The sequence below is a fragment of the Monodon monoceros genome, unplaced genomic scaffold (genome assembly GCF_005190385.1).
Source record: "Monodon monoceros isolate NGI ecotype Baffin Bay Population unplaced genomic scaffold, NGI_Narwhal_1 Super_Scaffold_7, whole genome shotgun sequence".
In the NCBI taxonomy this organism is placed as follows: Eukaryota; Metazoa; Chordata; class Mammalia; order Artiodactyla; family Monodontidae; genus Monodon; species Monodon monoceros.
The window spans coordinates 57441629-57465375 of record NW_021703784.1 but is presented as its reverse complement, the minus strand read 5'-3'; the positions used below and the strand labels follow the sequence as shown (position 1 = coordinate 57465375).

The window sequence follows — 23747 nt, the reverse complement described above, 5'->3', positions numbered from 1 at the left end:
CCCCCCCCCGCCCCGCGCGCCCCCGCTCCCTCCCTCCCTCTTCGCGGGCTAGGCTGGGGGCTCTGGGGGCTCCGCTCGCCGGCGCTCGGTATTTTCCTGGCTGCGGAGGTACAGCAGATGGGTCTCGGAGCCCCGCCCCGCCCCGCCGGGTCCTAGCGCCCGCCCCACCCGCCTCCGAAGGGGACCTGGCCCTACCAGTCCTTAGGCAGGGGTCGGGGAGGGGCCCAGATAGAGTGGGCTCTGAGAAGAAGGGCGAGGAGGTGCTCGAAGGGGGATTCTGGAAGTTACCTGCGAACCCCTTCTCTTCAACACCCTCCCATACTCACAGGTACACACCTCTGCAACAACCTACTTAGACACAAGGAACCACCCAGAGACCCAAAGATGGGCACACTCCCCCTACCACAATCAAGAGCCCATAGCTTGCATCCCCCAACAACCACTAGCCACTCCCATCTCACTCCCGGCTGGGAGCTTTAACCAGGCTCTCCTCCAGCCCGACTCTGGCCCTTGTCCACCACCACCCCTCCTGAGCACCCATGCATGTATGCACACACCTCGCCTGGATTAGACTAGGCTCTCAAGAGCATCTGGCCCCAGAGCTCTGGGGCTACCCTGTCCCTCCCCAGGCGGAGCTGTCCAGAGCTCCACAGCCACAGGGTAGGTAGGTCCACCAGTACTCCAGCCACCCCTTTCAGCCAGGGAGGCTGTTACCTGCCCCCCTGGGTCCTAGTGCCAGCTCTGCCTCCAGCTGCCCCGTGTGACCTGAGGCCAATAGTTCAATTTCTCTGAGGTGAGGCCAGTAAGAGTGTGGCAATGGGCCCAAGGCTAGCATTCACTGACCCTAGTGACTTGCCCTTGACTGCAGAGGGCTAGGGAGAGCTAGGGCCCGTGGTGAGCTCCCCTGGATGGGCAGCTAATAGGGCACAAGTGCCCATCACTTGCCCACTGCCACACGGAGAGTACATGGCCATCCTTCCCAGAACCCAGATCTCAGCCTCCTCCCACCCCAGGGGTTCCTTTCTCTGCTCTGGCTGTCCCCATCATCTTTCTGAGCCTTAGTTTCCCATCTGTAGAATGTGAGCATCAGAATATATAACCTCCTAGCCTCACCATCCTAGAGCTCTGGGATGGAACAGCTTTTCTTAAAGGTGCTCGAGAAAGATAAGGAGTTGTCACGGTGGGTTCACAAATAGAGGTGTTTCTTCCTGAAGTGCTTAGGGCTCTGAGATGTGTGTGAATCAGGCCCAATTTTAAAAGTGGAGGGGGTGAGCAGGGAGCCCAACTTGTAAAATGAGTTGCAGGTCCCCATGAGGCTTGTGTGATGACCTTAGATCTCCAGTGTGAGGGGCATAGTCAGATAATCACCCTCACCCCTTCTAACCCACATTCTTTAAGTGTGTAGAAATGGGTGGCAGGGGGGCTGGATCTGGGTTCAGGAGGCCAGCGCTCTGACTCTCTGTTATGCATGGCTTCTGCCTCCACCCCTACCCTAGGCAGTTCACTGCCCCTCCCCTGGCTTCAGTGGTTTTATCTGACAGCCTCATACCCAAGCTAATGGGAGATTCAAAGAGGGGTACACAGAGCCTGCTTTGTGAACTGTAGCCTCTGGGATCTGCCACGAGGAAAAGAGAGAGGAGCACTGGCCTGGCAGCTCCTGCCTTCTTAGGGCCCCAATGACACACATCTCAGCTGACAGCAGGCACCAGGGCAGTACCCCTCTCATGCCTATCACCCAGTCTAGGGTAGAAGAGATAAGGCTGGGGTGACAGCAGGAGATAGCAGTGAGGACAGACAGGACTTCTCCACCCTCCAGAGCACTGCCAGCCTGAGACACACAAACTCAGGGAGGTACACATGGCAGAAATCAAACCAACACTCAAATCCAAATATAGATTAACCAAGAATGAATCTTTTGGGTCTTGGGGCAGTAAAAGTGGGTGACCTGGTACCTCTGGGCTCAGATGGCTATGCCCTGGGCTCAACCCTGCCTGGAAGTTTAGGCCAGGCTAGCTGGGGCATCACTCCTCATCCTATTCATCATAAATTTGCCCTTGCAGGCCCCCCCAAACCCCAGGAATTTAGGTATCTCTGGCTCAAGGGTTCATGACAGCCTCCCAAACATGCCTGGATCAAAGCAGATTCATATCCTGTCTCAAACACCCCTGAGCAGCAGAGAGAAGGCTAGAGGGCTGGGATGGGTGACCTGGGGGAGGAGTCTGGAGAGGAGTCCTAGGACTTGGCCATCCCTGCTTCCCATAGCCTGGAAGTGCAAAGGGCCTGTGGAACTGGGTTCAAATCCTGTCTATACCATTTCCTAAATGTGTGACCAAGAGCAGGTGACATGTCCTCTCTGAGCCTCAGTTTCTTCATCTAGAATAATAATACCTACTCTCTGAGAATTATTGCAAGGAAAAGAGTTGTATATGTATCAGTTTCACCCCCAAGTAACTAAAAATATAACCGGAGGGAGAAGGGTAGGGAGGAATAAATGCACTGTACAAAAATGGCATATTTCCAACAAAAGAGTGTTAAGGTAACATCTTGACAGGATGGTTGTTAAGAGTCTCAGGAAAGAGTAAACAGTGGAAAAGCTTGGCAAAGCATGACCCTGCTCTGCCCGCTGCAGCCCCTGCACCAGCCACAGGGCCCCTTGACGGAAAGTGGATTGGGTGAGGTGCCTCTCTGGGCCCCAGCCCCAGAATGGGACAACACCAAGCAGGAGTCAGAGTGGGAGTGGAAGGCGGGAGCGTGTAAGAGAAAGAGAAGGTGCTTGGCAAACTGAGAGGGATCATGAGAATGTGAGGAATCATTACCCAGGGTGCTGAGCAAGTGCTGGTCTTACACATGCCCCTCACAGAGAGAGCAGCTGAGGTGTGGGAGGCAGGGGGACGCCCCTGAATCAAAGTAAGACAGAACCCATCTAGGGACCTCCAGTACCACAGGACTCTTGGAATGGGGGTTGGCGGTCGTTTGGAGATATCCACACCAGTCCTTGCTCACTGCCTCCTGACAGCTGTTGCAATAGGGTCAGGGCACCTGCCTGGAGCCATCCATGACCTGGTCCCTCACATTCCCCTCAACTCCCCTCGCTGAGTCCCCATCAGGACTAAAGACCCTCAGACTGATATCATATGGCCACAGCCCCCAACTGTACAGATGGAGAAACAAAGGCCCCACCAGCAGGGACAAAGCAGAGGTAAGATCCTAGGTCTCCCAGCTCCTAACCCAAGGCTCTGTCCCTGTTCCCCATTATACACCACTACTTTCACTACCCCAGGGGTGACCTTGGGGTAGTCACCACCCTCTCTCTGCTTCAGGATTCATCCTCTGCCCAAGGGCCCCACCCTGTCCAGTGTCCTGGACAATGAGGGGCTACCAGGTCTTGACTTGCTCTGGGGTGCTCCCTCCAACTCATCATCTAGTCAGACGGATGGCTGCCTGGATCTCCCCCTGGGAGATGAGAAGGCCCCCCTGACGCCTTCTCCCCCAACTCCCTCTCCTCAGGGGTAACTGGCCCTGCCAGTTTAGTCGGAGAAAATTCCCAGGTTGCCTAGGGTAACGAGGCAGTATCCTGGGGGCACCGTTCTAGAAGACTGGGCAATGACCTGTGTGATGTCACCAGGAAGGAGCAGAGTAGAGAGGTAATTCCTGAGGCCCCTCTGGAAGGGCCCAGGGCAGAGCACCCTGAGGCCCCCAGGGCTGGCTCGGCCTTGAGACAGACATGTCCTTTACAGTTTGATGCAGGTGGCAATAGGCTCGGCACCCCAGTCCCAACTGGACCTGGATCTGTTTGCCCAGGGTGGGTCTCCTACCCCTGCTGGGCCTCCCTGAGCAAAGAGCCCAAGCACTGCCCTGAGGGAGCTGCTAGAGCCTGAGGGAGTCACAGAGAGGCACACAATCACAGTTACCCACATCCCCTCTCCTCCTGGTGACACTGTCACAGCCATGTGCCATCACACTGATGTCCTGTCACAGACCCACACAGCCACATACAACCTCAGTCTCATGCGTGGGAGCCCAACATGGGTACACTGGCTTGGGTGCACCAGGTCACCCAAGTAGAGTTGCCAGATAAAACACAGGACACCTCGTGAAATTTGATTTTCAGATAAGGAAGATCATTTTTAGTATGAGCATGTAGCAAATATTTGCTAAATCTGGCAACCTTATACCTGAGGCCCTGTGCCACACCCACATCACAAAGCCTCAGAGAGCTACACCAGTCCCTCACCTGCCCTGGGAAGGTACAGTCAGCACCCGGGTCACAGCTGTTGCACACACGTGCACATACATGCACATGCACACACACACGAACGGCCTTGCACATCCTCTCTGTGAAGAGGCCCTGGGCCAGAGAAAGAGTCTGCCACACTCATTTTGTCTAACCTTCACAATAACCTTAGGTGGAAGGTCATACAGGGACTCTTAGCCTCATTTGACAAATGAGAAAAATAAGGCCCAGCAAGAAACAGAACCTATCCTTGGTATCCCCACGTGTGGTCCCCTGGCAGGGGCAGAAGGGGTGCGAGGGAAGTCATGTTATACCTGGGCTGGGCTGTGTCCCTGGGCAGGTCTGAGCTCCTCAAGCAGGCCTCTTAGACGAGCCTCTCCCAGGTAGGAACAATAGCCTAGGGGCTTGGGGGGGTGGACCCTCTGCCCCTTCCCCCATCCAACGGGTGATCCTAAGTGCTCCCCAGAGGCCCCTCTAGTCCCAGGAGGTGGAAACTGTCCTGGCAGGGCACTGAGGGCCCAGCTTTGAGATTAAAAAATACGAAGAAACGGAAAGAAGGAAGTTGTGCGGGCTTCCAGAAAAGAGGCTGTCGTCCCAAGGCTGGAGTTCTTGCCCTGGTAAAAGGGCCAGAAAACCTCATCCTCCCCAGGGACACACAAAGGCACCTCCACCCCCAATGCCACCCAGCCTGAGCACATAGCCGAGGGGAGGGCCTGGGGTCAGGCAGATGGATCAGGAGCCTCTGACTGGAAACTTGAGGGCTTGTGGAAGGCTGCATCAACCCAGCAATCGAACTGAGCTGCTGCAGGCGGCAGTGCCCCGAAGACATCATCAGCAGAAGGACCCAGCCTGCAGAGGGGGTGCTGGCCATCTGGGCCTGGGCCCTTCCGAAGAGGAGTCTCCATGGTTCCACCCTGGGCCCTGCCGACCTTGGGTAAGGCCCTGCACCTCTCTGGTCTGTCTTCCTGTCGAAGGGGTGGTGCTCAAGATGCCTCTCCACCGGCCTGGGGCAGGTGGATGGGCTCTGTAAATTGTGAAGTCCTGCATGGTGGGGGGGTTGCAGTGGAGCTGTGTTAGTCTCTTTCCCCCAAGCCTGGGAGCACCCTGGGCAGCAAGACCCCGCAAGGCCCAGAGAGAAGCTCCCGGGACTCTAGGGTACAGGGACTGGAGAATGGGGAGGGAAGGACAGAAGAGGAGGAGGAATAGACAGGGTGAAATACCCTGCTCAACAGTCTACCACAATGGTTAAGAGCCTGGGCTATGGAGCCAGGCTGTCTGGGTTAAAACCTCTTACCGTGTGATCTAGAACAAGTTACTTAACCTCTCTGTGTCTCAGTACTCCCATTTCTAGAATGAGTAGGCTAGTAGGACTTACACCATTGCCTCGGGGACGAAGTGAGTTCACGCATGTGGAGAGCTCAGCACGGTGCCCAGCAAGCAATGGGCACTCAATAAACGCCATAGCTGCTATCAGTTCTTGTCTCCTGAGGCCCCTTAACCCCTGTCTGCCAGCTGTCCCCAAAGCACGGCCTCTTTCCTAAGCCTCTGCTCCTTGACCTGGAGGCAGTGCCTCCCTCTTCTGACATGGAAGAAAAGAAACAGTCTGGGTTCACGTGGAGCCTGGAGGGCTGAGAATAAAGCAGAAGTGAGTGCTATGACATCTTGTCCCCCTCCCTCACCCCAATTCCAAACAGCTACAAAGGCCTGGATGGGTTCCCTTTGGAAGGCCTTCGCTCAATGGCATGAGCTCCTTGCATCCACACAGCCCCTTCCCCAGTGTCTGACAACTGGATGCTAGGACAGCAGCAGGACCCAGGGAGCCTGGCTATGCCCAGCCAGCGGGCAGGACAGTACTGAGACGTCCACACTCCAGGGGCTGGTTCCTAGGACCCTGTGAAGGGCTGGTGTGGGGAAGGCTTGCTAGGAGCTCTGTCAGTGAGTGGGGCTGAAGGCTCTGCCTTGAGTCGGGGTTCATTCTGGGGCCAAAATTCACACCTGGAACAGGCCTAGAACAGACCCAGCTTCCATGGGGCACTGCTGTGCAGGGGATTCCTGCCAACCTCTACCCCCTTCCCTGAGGCCCTGGTGCCCCGCGTTAGCGGGCATCTCCACAGTGCTCTCCCGGGGGCGGCTGCCTCCTTCAGCACCTTCTAAATTTAGGGCTTGGGCTCTGTGACTCATTCCTGAATCTGCTTTGCTCCCCTCCTCCAGGAGTGTGCTCCCGTGGTACTTTTATCTTCTGCTGCCTCAGATGGATTAACAAGGCCCTAGAATCCTACAGCAGCCACACACACCAAGGAGAGCTCCCCAGTCCACCTGCCCCAGCTCGGCTCTGGGCTTCTCTCTGACCAGGTCCTGTGCTCCCCCCCTCCCTTTACCTATCCATGCACCCACCCCCTGGGTGGCTGGCTCCAAGCGGGACTGTGGTGGCCGTGGGGAAGGACATGGACCAAGACCTGCCCCCTCCAAACCAGCTGCCAGGCAGAGCCCTGGCCTAACATCAGGACACCTGAGTTCTGGCTCAGGCTCACTCCCACCTTACTGTGGGGCTCCTGGTGAGTTCCTGGCCTCTCCGGGCTTCTCTTTCTTTCTCTGTGAATAAGGGGTTTGAACCAGACCTCCACTAGGGAGGCCTGGACCAGAGCTGAATTTACCACTGAGCCAGACTGCCATCTTCAAACAGGGTGGGCTGGCGGCAGGGTTATCTGACGTTGGGCCCTGTCTCCCACCCAGGCTCCTCTCTGCCCGTGGCTCCTGCTCTGTTCAAGGGACACACAAGTCAAGGCCCTGCTGTCAGCCTTTTGGGACTTCTGTCCTGCCGGGAGAAAGGGTTGTGGTTCTGGTCTCACTGTCCAGGGCTGTGACCTTTGGGCAAGAATCACCTTTACTCTGGACCCAGGTTGTGGGGAAGTGAATCATGTGCATGTAGAGGTGTAAATGCTCCCTGCCAGGTTCCCAGTGCCAGAGGGGGAAATGGGGATGTGAGTGCCCCCTTTGACTTCCAGAAATGCAGGCTCCTGGGCACAGAGTGGAGGTATCTGGGAGATGGACAGATCTGGGGCTGCGACATCTCTGCCCCTGCTGGGCTCTGGGAGAACCCTGTCTGCAGGTGGCCTCCACCTGTGTTCCTGAGTAACAAAGAGTGGCTAATGTTTACTGAGCATGTACCACGTGCCTGGTGATGTTCTATACATGTAACAGTTCTTAACTCATTTCATAGTTATATCTCAAGACAGCCCTTGAATAAGGCTTACCACGCCACTCTACAGACAGTGAGGCTCAGAGTGGGGTAGTGACTCGTCCAGGATCCCAGCATTAAGTCACTGGGAGGGCTAGTTAAAAGCCAGGTCTGACTGCACTCCTGGCTTCTGTTTGTACCCTAAGGTAGCTCTTCTCAGCGTATACATTAGACACTCAATAAATGTTTGATGAAGATGTTTGATCACTGCCATGTAATGGAAAGATCCCTGTCCTAGTCCAATTTTACGCCAGCTCCTTGTGTGTCCTGAAGAAAAGTTCTTTCTTCCTTTAGCCCCTGTTTCCCCTGCTGAAAACAGATGATAAGTGAAGGCCCAGAGAATTAGATACTTGGAAGTGGGGAGGATCTTGAATTTCTATTTCTACAAACACCTGCCTTTCATGACTTGCCTGAGGAGGCCCCATCTGCAACCAGACCTTAGGGTCTCCTAGCCCCTCCTATACCTACGTCCAGAACCTCTAAGAGCACTCCAGAGACAAACAACTGGGTACAGCCCAGCTCCAAAGGACAGAGAAAAGTTCATTTCCCTGGCAGGCAGCTGCCTGATCTTGGGGGGTGGTAAGGTGTGCCTATGGTGCCACCTGACTGCTCCACCTGGTTGGAGGAGTGGCTCCTACAGCCTCTCAGCTCAACCAGCATCACTTCATCTCCTTAGCATCCAAGCCAGCCCAGGCACCACCTCCAGCTGTCACTGGCCCCAACTGGAATCAACTGAGCACCCAATTCCTCCCAGGCTCAGAAACAGAGCCCACTCTTTTCCATTCAGGGTCTGTCCCCTTCATATTACCCCTTCATCTGTCACACTTGAGTTCGTTCGTTTACCTGGGCCACTCTCCTGAGAAGCAGGGTCTGTACAGCTCAGCAACACTGTCCTCTGTCTTCAGGATTCTCCAGTTCCTCCTTAGTTTCTGGCCTTTGGTAGTCATCTCAACAGAACAGGGCCTTTCTCCACTAGGCCCGGGTTGGGTAGGAGAAGGATGAGGAATAGGGACTCCTCCAGACTCCGTCTCTCTAAGCCTGTATCCAACAAAGACACTAATCCTTGGGGTGCAGGGAAGGGCTCCAAGCCCAAACGCAGGAAGCCTGCGCGTTAGCCCTTGCTCACAGACTGCTGAGACCTGGGGCAAGCTCCTGCCCCTCTTGGGGCCCTCAGTTTTGCAATTTGTATAATGAGGAAATAGCTCCTCAATCTGCAATCACCCAATTATAATAATCTTTTGCCTTTAAACATTGCTTGGCAACTTAGTTTCACTTCCGGATCTTATTCAATCCTTCCAATAACCTATTTCCATTTACAAATGAGAAAGCTTAGGTCCTCAGGGGAACAGAACTATCAAGGTCACACAGCAACTCAGAGATAGAGCCTGGGCTAGAGTCCTTGAATCCTGAACCATCTGTGGTCTTCCACACTCTTAAGATGATAGGACTCTGGCTGTATGACTTTCTCTGACCCATTGCCCCACTGGTAAAATGACTGCTCTAAGGATCAAATTAAGAGAGGCAATGAAGGGGGCTGTGCTTTGCAAACCATAAGAAAAAGGACAACAGAAAAAAAACGGGACGGTTACGTTACTATTTATTACTCTTACCTTTGCTAAGGCGCCCCCTCGTGTCCATCCCGAGGCGCTCCGTTTGCGCAGGCGCTCTTTGGTGTTTACGGAAGCCTTGAGGCCCAGCATTTGCGCGTGCGCTCCGCATAAGGGGCCGCCCAATGGCCTTCTGGCTGTTCGCCGTCGGACGCTGCCTTCAAGTCCCCTAGTGGTTGTGGCCGCCCAGTTACTATGATTCCCTGGGGCCCTGTCTGCTCTGCTTGGGTTGAGGCGTTTCTACAACTCCGGAGAGGCGGAGACCTAAGGAATGGCAGGGAGTGGCACAGCGCGGTCTCCCAGGACTCCAGCATCTCAGTTACCGCTGTACTTTAGTAGGGGTGCCGACTTTGGCGCCCCTCACGGCAGATATGGCGGCCCGTTCACTGCCTCTTGGGAGCCTCAATTCGCTGCTAGAACTTTTCCGAGTTGGAACGCTGTTAAAACTACATTTCCCAGAAGTCCAAGAGCCAGAGTCGCGGGAAAAGGGCCTGGGGCATGTGGGGAGATGGAGTGTGGGGACAGTAGTGAGTTTGTGCAGGCAGGGAAACGCGATGAAGTGGTGGAGCCTCGCTCTCTGAGCCTGGGCTGTGGGTTCGAGGTACGCACGAGTTACACGATAGCTGTCATGGGGAGAGAGTAGCGCTGTTGGACTGAGTTTTAGAAAGAATACTACACACTACGTGTCTGCACCTCCCACAGGGCTTCCACCCCCATCACTCTTAGGAGACTGCACTCCCAGGCGTCACCGTCGCCTGGGACTCTGAGTTCTCTTACTGCTGTTCAAAAGAACTGTTTATAATAATGGAAATATTCTATAGCTGCATTGTCCAGTAGGGTAGCGTCTAATCTGTGGCTACTGGACATTTGACATGAGGCTAAGTGCCATGGAGGAAGAAAAACTTTTACTGAGTTTATTTTTTAAATTCAATTAATTACTTTTAATTACATTTAAATAGCCACCTATGGCTAATGGCTACCATATTTGACAGCGGCACACTATACTAGACTAGACCTCTTAGTGTTCAATACCAACAATCACCTTCCCGCTTTGTGAGACCTAACAATTTAGTTTTCTTCCTACTGTTGACTAAAAATAAGTACACCACCTAAAAGTTGAGAACTTTGTTTTATTCGCAGCCTTACTGAGGACTATAGCCAGGGATGGCAGCCTCTCAGATAGCTCTGAAGGACTGTTCCAAAGACGTAAGGGAGGAGCAAGGAGTTTTTCCTGAAAAAAACATGTAGTGAACATCCAAAGATTACTGCTAATCACACACAAGAAACCAGACATCTCCAGTTAATTGTTTTAGTGCCTATGCATGGGAAGATGCAAGAGTCTGGGTTCATTGAAATTATTCCTTTGGTATGCATCTTAACTATCTAGGGCTAGTATCCTGTTTTTCTCCATCCAGAATTCCCCTCAGGGTGCACCGTTCAGGGGTGCCTGCAGTGCCTGATGGCTGGATGGCAGGAAGCATTCTTTGTTTACTGACTTGTCAGGCAACATTTTTTTTGTCCACACTGCCTACTCACTACACTTAGGCTTTGCAGATTCCACCTCCATTGTGTGTCCCTTGAAAACCTAAAAATTAGTTCAGACTGTAAAAATCTGCTGTGATGTTCATCAGGCTGGAATAACGGGCACAGATAAAGCCAGCTGCAAAATTAATAAGAAACAATATTTTCCCCAAGGATATACTGCAACTATAAAATGTCATAACAACCCCCTCCTTTGAGTGACTACTTCTTTCTTACCGAGCAACTTTGTTTTCTAAAATCATAGACTGTCAGAAATTTTGCTGTTTGAAATTATATAAGTAGAAACGAAACTCTTGTCTGGAGGAGTTAAATCACTAAAAGGACAGGATTTACAATCCAGGTGCAGAGACTCAGATAAGGGATTTCTAAACATATATTCCACATCTGCCTTAACTTTATTGTTTCCAAGGAAACAGGACCTTGAGTCCACTGAGCAGTCCAGACGCAGTTCTGCTTTGCTTTGAGCCATCAAAATATTGCCTCATTTAAATTTCACCTAATTCCACCTCTCTCTCAAATCCTATAAGAACTCTCTCTATTCCTTTGTGTTTGGTAGGACATCTCATTTTTCCTCTGGTGTGTTGTCTTCCTCCTAGCAATGGGTCAATAAACCTGACTTCATTGGACTATGCATCTGTCCCTGGTGATCTTTGATTGGGTTAGGACACGGTGAAATACTGGTGTCATTCAGGTTCTATCACAGGCCCTCTCTTCACTCTGCGTACTCTCTTTGGATGACCTCATTCACTTCCATCCATAAGCTGATTCCCCAATTTATGGTTTAGGCCTTTCTCTGGCCTCTGGGATGTCTGCTTCTGGTTCCTTAAACTCAGCGTATTTATTTATTTTTTGAAATTCATTTATGTATTTATTTTTGGCTGCGTTGGCTCTTCGTTGCGATGCCCGGGCTTCTCATTGCGGTGGCTTCTCTTGTTGCGGAGCACAGGCTCTAGGCGCACGGGCTTCAGTAGCTGTGGCTCGCGGGCTCCAGAGCGTAGGCTCAGTAGTTGTAGCGCACGGGCTTAGTTGCTCCGCGGCATGTGGGATCTTCCTGGACCAGGGCTCAAACCCGTGTCTCCTGCATTGGCAGGTGGATTCTTAACCACTGCGCCACCAGGGAAGCCCAAACTCAGTGTATTTAACACTGAATCTTTTTTTTTTTTCTTTTGGCAACCACTCTTCACTGCTGTGTTCCAAGTAAGAACTAGGCACTGACCACCTCTGACCATGAGATGGTGGGGACACTCCTCACCTGGGTCAGGTACCTCTTCACTCACTGTCCTCAAACTGCATCACACTGGATCAGCTGCTTTTCACATAGGTCAGCAGCCTAAAACTTTAGAAAGTTGGAAGGAATGATGGGCTGTAAGTGAAAAGCGGGTCTCAATTACTCTGCCCCTTCCCCCCCCCACCCCCAAGCCCTCGATAATGGCTGGGGCCTCACAAAGGAGGCTGCAGAGGCGATCCCACCTGTCTCCCCCTCATCTCTCATGGTCTCCTCCCTAGAAGCTCTTCCAGTTGTGTCACCAGCTCATCCAGTCCCTAGTCCCTGCTAGTGCCTTGGGAATTTCATAGCCACCTATTTTCGCTGAGCCTGGTGGCTTTGCATAGGGTCGAGCTGTGGCCTGCCTGCTGCCCAGAGGGAGGGTGAGTACTGTGGGAAGAAGCTTCCTCTTGGGCTGTGCTTGGTTTTCTCTTGAACACGCCTAAAACCAAATATACTTCAACATCTTGAGGATTTAAGTTCCTTGTGAAGGACCCTCTTGCCGCTTTATTCCACCCCACCTCTGCCACATCTCATCTACCAAAGAATTTTCTATTCCTCTTATTCATATAACTTTGACCTGCCTTTTTGGAAAATGAGAAGAGGTCATCTTTCCTGCCTATTTCAAAGCATTGTTCACATTCGCCCATATTGAATGATGCCCAAATCACAAGTTTCTCTCCTTGGTGGGTGTAGTTTCAGTTCATCCCATTCCAAACACTGTTTTCACTTTAATGCAATAGTCAACAGTGCGTGCACGTGGTGTGTAGGGAAGGTTGGGGGTCCCAGGACCCCTTTAGCTACAGATGAACTCACTTCCCTCAAACCCCAAGCATTTTGACCATTTCATGCTTTTAGACTGTTTAATTTTTAGTTCTATATTATTTAATTTATTATCTTTGGTGGTCCATTGGTTATAGACATAAACAACTATTTAAAGAGGAGCATAAAAATAAACCTATAAATTTGTCTAAAGATGATTGTTGCCAGATTCTTGCATTTATCCAATCAAAATGTATACACGGCACATCCAGATGTCACTAAGACTGCAAAGCTACAGATAGAAAAAAGAAAAAAAAAGTGGACGTGATGATCATACTTCATTTGGCTTTTCGTGTTCCGAGAATAAAGCCAGCCCACTCTCCCCGGTATCATTTGTGAAAACTGCTTGCAAACAGCAGTCTGAACATTTAATCTCATCATTTAGAAACAAAACATAAACATTAGAAACAAAAAATAAACCTGTTGAATCTTAAAAAGTATTATGATTACTGTTATTTTATTTTATTTTTGGGCGAGCCTCGAGACTTGCAGGATCTTAGTTCCCTGACCAGGGATCAAACCCAGGCCGCCTGTGGTGGAAGCGCAGAGTCCTAACCATTGGACCTCCAGGGAAGTCTAAAAAGTATTATGAAGTATTTCAGACATATATTTCCAATGTTAGGACACACAGATCTAGCTTCTTCTTTGGATTGCATTGAATTCCACCTTGTGGATATACCATATATGTAACCATTCATCCTGTCATATACTGGAGTGCAACTGCTGGGGCCAAGGGTGTGTTTGAATGTGTGTGTGTGTAGTATGACCAAAGTGCCTTCCCAAGAGGTTAGCCCTGTTTACGTTCCCACCAGCAGGAATGATGGTTCCATTTCCCCTCACCTCTAAATATTAATATATTTCTTAATTTTTACCAATCTGATGAGTGAAACTTGACCTCTCAGTCATACTTTAACTTACATTTCACTAGTTTTGCATAGTTTTATTTTTTGTGGAACATTTGTTTTTCTTCTTCTGATAAAAGTCATTGCCCATTTTTATATTGGGTTTTCTGTTCTTTAGTTGACTTGTGGAAGTTCTTTATATCTTCTGGATTTTACTAATTTGTTATACATGTTGCAAGTATTTTCTCCTCATCCATCTCTCTATCTGCCTCTCTTTTTACTTTGTGTATAGTGTCTTTTTACTTTGTATAGTGTCCTTTCACTTTGTGTATACTATTCTCTCTATCTGTTTTCTCTTTTTACTTTGTGTATATAACATAAAAATTACCACTTTAATCATTTTTAAGTGTACAGTAATTCAGTGGCATTAATTACATTCACAATGTTGCATAGCCATCACCACTATTTCCAAAACTGTTTCATCATCTCAATCAAATTTTGTAAACATTATGTAATAACTACCTATTTCCTCTACACAGCCCCAGTAACCTCTAATCTACATTGTCTCCATGAATTTGAGTATTCTATATATTTTATATAAGTGGAATCATAAAATATTTGTCCTTTGGTATCTGACTTATTTCACGTAGTATAAGTTTTCAAGGTTCATACAAGTTGTAGCGTGTATCAGAACTTCATTCCTTTTTATGGCTGAATAACATTCCATTGTAGGTATAAACCACATTTTGTTTATCCATTCATCTGTTGATGGACACCAATTGTCTCCACCTTTTGTCTATTATGAATAATGTTACTATGAAGTGGGTATACAACTATCTCTTTGAGTCCTTGCCTTCAGTAAATCTAGCAGTGGAATTGCTGGGTCATACAGTAGTTTACATGTTTAACCTTTTGAGAAACCATCAAACTTTTCCACAGCAGCTGTACCATTTTACATTCCCACTAGCAATGCCCAAAGGTTGTTCCAATTTCTTTCTTTCTTTTTTTTTTTAAATTTATTGGGTACAGTTGCTTTACAATGTTGTGTTAGTTTCTACTGTACAGCAAAATGAATCAGCTATACATTTACATATATCCCCTTTTTCGGATTTCCTTCTCATTTAGGTCACCACAGAGCACTGAGTAGAGTTTCCTGTGCTATACAGTAGGTTCTCATTAGTTATCTGTTTTATACATAGTATCAATAGTGTATATATGTCCATCCATATCTCCCAATTCATCCAATTTCTTAACATCCTTGCCAATGTGTATTATTTTCTATTAAAACAATTTTTTTAAAATTATAGCCATTCTAGTAGGCATGTGGTGGTATCTTGTGGTTTTGATTTGCATTTCCCTAATGAGTAATAACACTGAGCACCTTTTCATGTGTTTATTGGCCTTTTGTATATCTTCTTTGGAGAAATGTCTATTCAAATCCTTTGCTTATTTTTTGAATTGGGTTATTTTTGTTGTTGAGTTTTAGGAGTTCTTTATATATTCTGGACACTAGACCCTTATCAGATATATATCTGCAAATATTTTCTCCTATTCTGTAGGTTGTCTTCTTACTTTCTTGATCATCTCCTTTTATGCACAAAAGCTCTTTTTTTCCTTTGTTGCCTGTGCTTTTGGTATCATACTCATGAAATAATAGTCATTGAAGATTTTCCCCAATGCTTCTTCAAAGATTTTTTAAATAATTTCAGCTCGTAAGTTTAGGTCTCAGATCCATTTTGAGTTAGTTTTTTGTATATGATGTGAGGTAAGGGTCTCACTTTATTCTTTTGCATATAGAAATCCAGTTGCCCCAGTGCCATTTGTTGAAGAAACAATTATTTCTCAATTGAACTGACTTGGCATCCTTGTCAAAAAACAAATGGCCATAGATGTATGGCTTTATTTCTGGATCTCAGTTCTATTCTAATGTAATGGTCTATGTGTCTATCTTTATGCCAGTACCACGCTGTTTTTACTATTGTAGATTTCTAGTATATCTTGAAGTGTGAAGTCCTCCAACTTTGTCCTTTTTCAAGATTGTTTTGGCTATTCAGGGCCCCTTGCAATTCCATGTGAATTTGAGGACTGGCATTTCCATTTCTGCAAGAAAGGCTCTTGGAATTTTATAGGGCATAGTGTCTTTTATTATCCAGAAATTTTACATTTTGATGTGGTTAAATTATCTATCTCTTCCCTAATGATTTTTGTGCTGTGAATGTTGTTTAGAAAGGTCTTCTGTATCCCAAGGTTATCGATAAACTATCCTACTTGTTTCTGATATCTTTATCATTTTATGATTATAAGTTATAATGTAATATAATCCATCTGGAATTTACTTTTGCATATAGTGTGAAGAAAAAATTTTAACTAAATTTTTTCTCTAACTGGATAACTAATTGTCCTTACGTAAATTATTGAAGAGATTCCTTTTTTCCACTTATTTGAAATGCCACCTTCATCTTATATTAAATTCCTACATGGGAGGATCTATTTCTGTTCTCTGTTCAGTTACTAATCTTCCCTATTTTTTCTAAAGTTTTTTTTTTTTTTTTTTAATAAATTTATTTATTTTTGGCTGCGCTGGGTCTTTGTTGCTGTGCCTGGGCTTTCTCTAGATGCGACGAGCAGGGCTACTCTGTTGCAGTGCGCGGGCTTCTCATTGCGGTGGCTTCTCTTGTTGTAGAGCAGGAGCTCTAGGCACACGGGCTTCCATAATTGTGGTACACAGGCTGTAGTGCGCAGGCTCAGTAGTTGTGGCGCATGGGCTTAGTTGTTTCACAGCATGTGTGATCTTCCTGGACCAGGGCTCGAACCCATGTCCCCTGCATTGGCAGGTGGATTCTTAACCACTGTGCCACCAGGGAAAATCCAAATCTTGCCTATTTTTGAACCAACAGCATGCAGTTTTCATTATAATAGTCTTTCCTCATTCTTTTTTTTTTTGTCATTTATTTTTTTATTTTTTTATTCGGGTATAGTTGCTTTACAACGTTGTGATAGCTCCTGCTGCACAGTGAAGTGAACCAGCCATAGGTATACACATATCCCCTCCTTTTTGGATTTCCTTCCCATTTAGGTCACCACAGAGCACCGAGTAGGGTTCCCCGTTCTATACAGCAGGTCCTCTTTGCTCAATCTTAAAAAAAATTTTTTTGGGGGTATTCTTTTTGAGATGAGTTTTAGAAACAACCTGTCAAATTCCATAAAAATGATATCCTATTGGAATTTCAGTGGGAATATATTGAATTCATAATTTGTGTAAATTATATTTTTATTTTTAGTCTTCCCAACTCCAAACATTTTATACATTTTCTTTCATTCAGATATTCTTTTATGTTCTTCAGTTAATTTAATTGATCACATTAAGATACATTAAATATATTATATAAGTGATACAATCAAATTAATTTATGTCATTCATTTCCAGCTAGTAAATTTTTTCTTGTTATACTCCTAAGTATATTAGTTTTTGTTGCTGTCATGAATGACTTCATTTTTACTACATTTTCTAATTGGATATTACTGGGATATATAATAACTTCTAGAAACCTTCTTACGGGTTTACTAACATAGTTAAGCAGAGATCTATATACAAGGCTATACAGAGTAGCATAGTAAGAGCAAATAATTGGAAATAGTCTAAATATTGATCATTATAGGACTGGTTTATATATATAGTACATCCATACAATGAAATACTTTGCAGCTTTATTTTTTAAAATTTCTTCTATTTATTTTTGGGCTGTGCTGTGCAGCTTGTAGGATCTTAGTTCCCCGACCAGGGATTGAACCCAGGCCCTTGGCAGTGAAAGCACAGAGTCCTAACCACTGGACCATCAGGGAATTCCCTACTTTGCAGCTTTAAAAAGAATGAAGTAGGGCTCTTTGGTGAGGCTAATGGCAGACCCTGGGAGGGCTCATGCCAAGGAGTACTTCCCAGAACTTCTGCTGCCAGTGTCCGTGTCCTCACGGTGAGCCACAGCCACCCACCGCCTCTGCAGGGGACCCTCCAACACTAGCAGCAGTGGCACCAGGGTCCTGCTGTCTCATGTTCTATGATCCAGGGGGTTGTGCCCCAAGAGACCCAAATTGCATTAAAGTACCTTAAATGGAGTGGATACCTAAGAAAATATTGTTGAATGAATAAAACACTGAATCAGAGAAGCATTTTCTAAGCACAGCACATGCAACAGCTGAGGTAATTGAATTACCTCAATTCAATTTGTGCAATACAAAATATTATCAGTTAAAAAAAATAATCCTCAAAACCTCTTAGAGAGCCTCATCCACCAGAGGGCAGACAGCAGAAGCAAGAAGAACTACAAGCCTGCAGCCTGTGGAACAAAAACCACATTCACAGAAAGACAGACAAGATGAAAAGGCAGAGGGCTATGTACCACATGAAGGAACAAGATAAAACCCCAGAAAAACCACTAAATTAAGTGGATATTGGAAACCTTCCAGAAAAAGAATTCAGAATAATGATAGTGAAGATGATCAAGGACTTCAGAAAAAGAATGGAGGCAAAGATCGAGAAGATGCAAGAAATGTTTAACAAAGACCTAGAAGAATTAAAGAACAAACAGAGATGAACAATACAATAACTGAAAAGAAAAATACACTAGAAGGAATCAATAGCAGAATAACTGAGGCAGAAGAATGGATAAGTGACCTGGAAGACAGAATGGTGGAATTCACTGCCACAGAACAGAATAAAGAAAAAAGAATGAAAAGAATTGAAGACAGCCTAAGAAACCTCTGGGACAACATTAAATGCATCAACATTCACATTATAGGGGTCCCCGAAGGAGAAGAGAGAGAGAAAGAACCCAATAAAATATTTGAAGCGATTATAGTCGAAAACTTTCCTAACATGGGAAAGGAAAAGGGCACCCAAGTCCAGGAAGCACAGAGCGGCCCTGGCAGGATAAACCCAAGGAGAAACACGCTGAGACACATAGTAATCAAATTGACAAAAATTAAGGACAAAGAAAAATTATTGAAAGCAGCAAGGGAAAAATGACAAATAACATACAAGGGAACTCCCGTAAGGTTAACAGCTGATTTCTCAGCAGAAACTCTACAAGCCACAAGGGAGTGGCACGATATATTTAAAGTGATGAAAGGGAAGAACCTACAACCAAGATTACTCTACCTGGCAAGGATCTCATTCAGATTCGAGGGAGAAATCAAAAGCTTTACAGAGAAGCAAAAGCTAAGAGAATTCAGCACCACCAAACCAGCTCTACAACAAATGCTAAAGGAACTTCTCTAAATGTGAAACACAAGAGAAGAAAAGGACCTACAAAAACAAACCCATAACAATTAAGAAAATGGTCATAGGAACATATATATCGATAATTACCTTAAACGTGAATGGATTAAATGCTCCAACCAAAACACACAGGCTTGCTGAATGGATACAAAAACAAGACCCATATATATGCTATCTAAAAGACACCCACTTCAGACCTAGGGACACATACAGACTGAAAGTGAGGGGATGGAAAAAGATATTCCATGCAAATGGAAACCAAAAGAAAGGTGGAGTAGCAATACTCATATCAACTAAAATAGACTTTAAAATAAAGAATGTTACAAGACACAAGGAAGGACACTACATAATAATCAAGGGATCAATCCAAGAAGAAGATATAACAATTATAAATATATATGCACCCAACATAGGAGCACCTCAATACATAAAGCAACTGCTAACAGCAATAAAAGAGGAAATTGACAATAACACAATAATAGTGGGGGACTTTAACACCTCACTTACACCAATGGACAGATCATTCAAACAGAAAATTAATAAGGAAACACAAGCTTTAAATGACACAACAGATCAGACAGATTTAATTGATATTTATAGGACATTCCATCTGAAAACAGATTATACTTTCTTCTCAAGTGTACATGGAACATTCTCCAGGATAGATTACACCTTGGGTCACAAATCAAGCCTCAGTAAATTTACGAAAATTGAAATCATATCAAGCATCTTTTCTGACCACAATGCTATGAGATTAGAAATCAATTACGGGGGAAAATATGTAAAAAACACAAACACATGGAGGCTAAACAGTACGTTACTATACAATCAAGAGATCACTGAAGAAATGAAAGAGGAAATCAAAAAATACCCAGAGACAAATGACAATGAAAACACGACGGTCCAAAACCTATGGAAGCAGCAAAAGCATTTCTAAGGGTGAAGTTTATAGCAATACAAGTCTACCTCAAGAAACAAGAAAATTCTCAGATAAACAATCTAACCTTACACCTAAAGGAACTAGAGAAAGAAGACCAAAGAAACCCCAAAGTTAGTAGAAGGAAAGAAATCATTATGATCAGAGCAGAAATAAATGAAATAGAAACAAAGAAAACAATAGCAAAGATCAATAAAACTAAAAGCTAGTTCTTTGAGAAGATAAACAAAATTGATAAACCATTAGCCAAACTCATCAAGAAAAGGAGGGAGAGGACTCAGATCAATAAAATTAGAAATGAAAAAGGAGAAGTTACAACAGACACCGCAGAAATACAAAGCATCCTAAGAGACTACTACAGCAATTCTATGCCAATAAAATGGACAACCTGGAAGAAATGGACAAATTCTTAGAATGGTATAACCTTCCAAAACTGAACCAGGAAGAAACAGAAAATATGAACAGACCAATCACAAGCACTGAAATTGAAACTGTGATTAAAAATCTTCCAACAAACAAAAGTCCAGAACCAGACGGCTTCACAGGTGAATTCTATCAAACATTTGGAGAAGAGCTAACTCCCATCCTTCTCAAACTCTTCTAAAATATTGCAGAGGAAGGAACACTCACAAACTCATTCTATGAGGCCACCACCACACTGATACCAAAACCAGACAAAAAGATACTGCAAAAAAAGAAAATTACAGACCAATATCACTGATGAATATAGATGGAAAAATCCTCAACAAAATACTAGCAAACAGAATCCAACAACACATTAAAAGGATCATACACCATGATCAAGTGGGATTTATCCCAGGGATGCAAGGATTCTTCAATATATGCAAATCAATCAATGTGATACACCATATTAACAAATTGAAGAAGAAAAACCATATGATCATCTCAACAGATGCAGAAAAAACTTTTGACAAAATTCAACACCCATTTATCATAAAAAAAACTCTCCAGAAAATGGGCATAGAGGGAATCTATCTCAACATAATAAAGGCCATATATGACAAACCCACAGCAAACATCATTCTCAATTGTGAAAAACTGAAAGCATTTTCTGTAAGATCAGGAACAAGACAAGGATGTCCACTCTCGCCACTATTATTCAACATAGTTTTGGAAGTCCTAGCCATGGTAATCAGAGAAGAAAAAGAAATAAAAGGAATACAAATTGGAAAAAAAGAAGTAAAACTGTCACTGTTTGCAGATGACATGATACTATACATAGAGAATCCTAAAGACACTACCAGAAAACTACGAGAGCTAATCAATGAATTTGGTAAAGTTGCAGGATACAAAATTAATGCACAGAAATCTCTTGCATTCCTATACACTAATGATGAAAAATCTGAAAGTGAAATTAAGAAAACACTCCCATTTACCACTGCAACAAAAAGAATAAAATATCTAGGAATAAACCTACTTAAGGAGACAAAAGACCTGTATGCAGAAACTTATAAGACACTGATGAAAGAAATTAAAGATGATACAAAGAGACGGAGAGATATACCATGTTCCCGGATTGGAAGAATAAATATTGTGAAAATGACTATACTACCCAAAGCAATGTACAGATTCAATGCAATCCCTATCAAATTACCAATGGCATTTTTTACAGAACTGGAACAAAAAATCTTAAAATGTGCATGGAGACACAAAAGACCCCGAATATCCAATGCAGTCTTAAGGGAAAAAAACGGAGCTGGAGGAATCAGACTCCCTGACTTCAGACTATACTACAAAGCTACAGTAATCAAGACAATATGGTACTGGCACAAAAACAGAAATATAGATCAATGGAACAGGAAAGAAAGCCCAGAGATAAACCTACGTACCTATGGCTAACTCATCTATGACAAAGGAGGCAAGGATATACAATGGAGAAAAGACAGTCTCTTCAGTAAGTGGTGCTGGGAAAACTGGACAGCTACATGTAAAAGAATGAAATTAGAACACTCCCTAACACCATACACAAAAATAAGCTCAAAATGGATTAGAGACTTAAAGGTAAGACCGGACACTATAAAACGCTTAGAGGAAAACAAAGGAAGAACACTCTTTGACATAAATCACAGCAAGATCTTTTTTGATCCACCTCCTAGAGTAATGGAAATAAAAACAAAAACAAACAAATGGGCCCTAATTAAACTTAAAAGCTTTTGCAATGCAAAGGAAACTACAAATAAGAGAAAAAGCCAACCTCAGAATGGGAGAAAATATTTGCAAACAAATCAACGGACAAAGGATTAATCGCCAAAATATATAAACAGCTCATGCAGCTCAATATTAAAAAAACAAACAACCCAATCCAAAAATGGGCAGAAGACCTAAATAGACATTTCTCCAAAGAAGACATACAGATGGCCAGGAAGCACATGAAAAGCTGCTCAACATCGCTAATTATTAGAGAAATGCAAATCAAAAGTACAATGAGGTATCACCTCACACCAGTTAGAATGTGCATCATCAGAAAATCTACAAACAGTAAATGCTGGAGAGGGTGTGGAGAAAAGGGAACCCTCTTGCAGTGTTGGTGGGAATGCAAATTGATACAGCCACTGTGGAGAACAGTATGGAGGTTCCTTAAAAAACTAAAAGTAGGGCTTCCCTGGTGGCGCAGTGGTTGAGAGTCCGCCTGCCGATGCAGGGGACACGGGTTCGTGCCCCAGTCTGGGAAGATCCCACGTGTCATGGAGCGGCTATGCCCATGAGCCATGGCCGCTGAGCCTGTGTGTCTGGAGCCTATGCTCTGCAACGGGAGAGGCCACAACAGTGAGAGGCCCGCGTATCGCAAAAACAAAACAAAACAAAACAAACAAAAAACTAAAACTAGAATTACCATATGACCTAGCAATCCCACTACTGGGCATATACCCAGAGAAAACCATAATTCAAAAAGACATATGCACCCCAATGTTCATTGCAGTACTATTTACATAGCCAGGTCATGGAAGCAACCTAAATGCCCATTGACAGACGAATGGATAAAGAAGATGTGGTACACATATACAATGGAATATTACTCAGCCATAAAAAGGAATGAAATAGGTCATTTGTAGAGACGTGGTTGGATCCAGAGACTGTCATACAGAGTGAAGTAAGTCAGAAAGAGAAAAACAAATATTGTATATTAACGCATATATGTGGAACCTAGAAAAATGGTACAGATGAACCGGTTTGCAGGGCAGAAACAGAGGCACAGATGTAGAGAACAAATGTATGGACACCAAGGGAGAACAGTGGCGGGGTGGTGGTGGTGTGATGAATTGGGAGATTGGGATTGACATATATATACTAATATGTATAAAATATATAACTAATAAGAACCTGCTGTATAAAAAAATAAAATTCTAAAATTCAAAAGAAATCCTCAAATTTCCTGAAAGTAAAAAAAGATTTTGATAGTCATTGTTTAATTTTTTTTAAGCAATAATAAAGATGATGTGAAACTAAAAAAAAAAAAAAGGAATGATGTAGATCTATGTAGTCTGATATGGAAAGTTCTGCAAGACATTGAAAATATAGTTACATAAAGAAGCAAATGTGGAACAGCGTGTAAATGCTACATGTGTGTTTATAGTCTCATATATATATAAATATTTCTGAAAGGATACACACTAAATTGTTCATGGTGATACTTCTAGAGAAGGAGACTGGGACATTGGTGTGTATCAGCAATAATGATGCGTTCACACCCATTTTTCTCTTCCAGGGAACAGGGGAGACTACATTTTCCAGCCTTCCTAGTAGATGTGATCTCACCAACGAGGAGGTGGGCAGAAGAATGTGTCACTTCAGGTCCAAGGCAATTAAGTATCAGTGTGAATGTTCCCCCCCCACCCCCACCCCTAACCTCTCTCCCATCCGAACAGTTGGGATCAAAGAACTCTGAGATGATGGAGATGCTGGGAGGAAGCAGCTTGGATCTGAGTCACTGTTGAAGGAGAATAGTACGCCACATGGTCTACCCC

General features: G+C 45.1%; 1 protein-coding gene across 2 annotated transcripts in view; it reads left to right on the top strand.

Annotated features, from left to right (window-relative positions):
• The window catches only part of ATG16L2 (autophagy related 16 like 2), a 50307-nt gene that overhangs the window by 982 nt on the left and 25578 nt on the right, over positions 1 to 23747 (top strand). The window contains exon 1 of one of the 2 annotated variants that reach the window (XM_029206975.1): positions 4481 to 5168. The exons of the other annotated variant lie outside the window; for it this stretch is intronic. Within the exon in view, the coding sequence (XP_029062808.1) occupies positions 5138 to 5168 (31 nt within the window). The 5' untranslated portion in view covers positions 4481 to 5137. Of the gene's footprint in view, positions 1 to 4480; positions 5169 to 23747 lie in introns of those variants that run through there. 2 annotated transcript variants of the gene reach the window in all.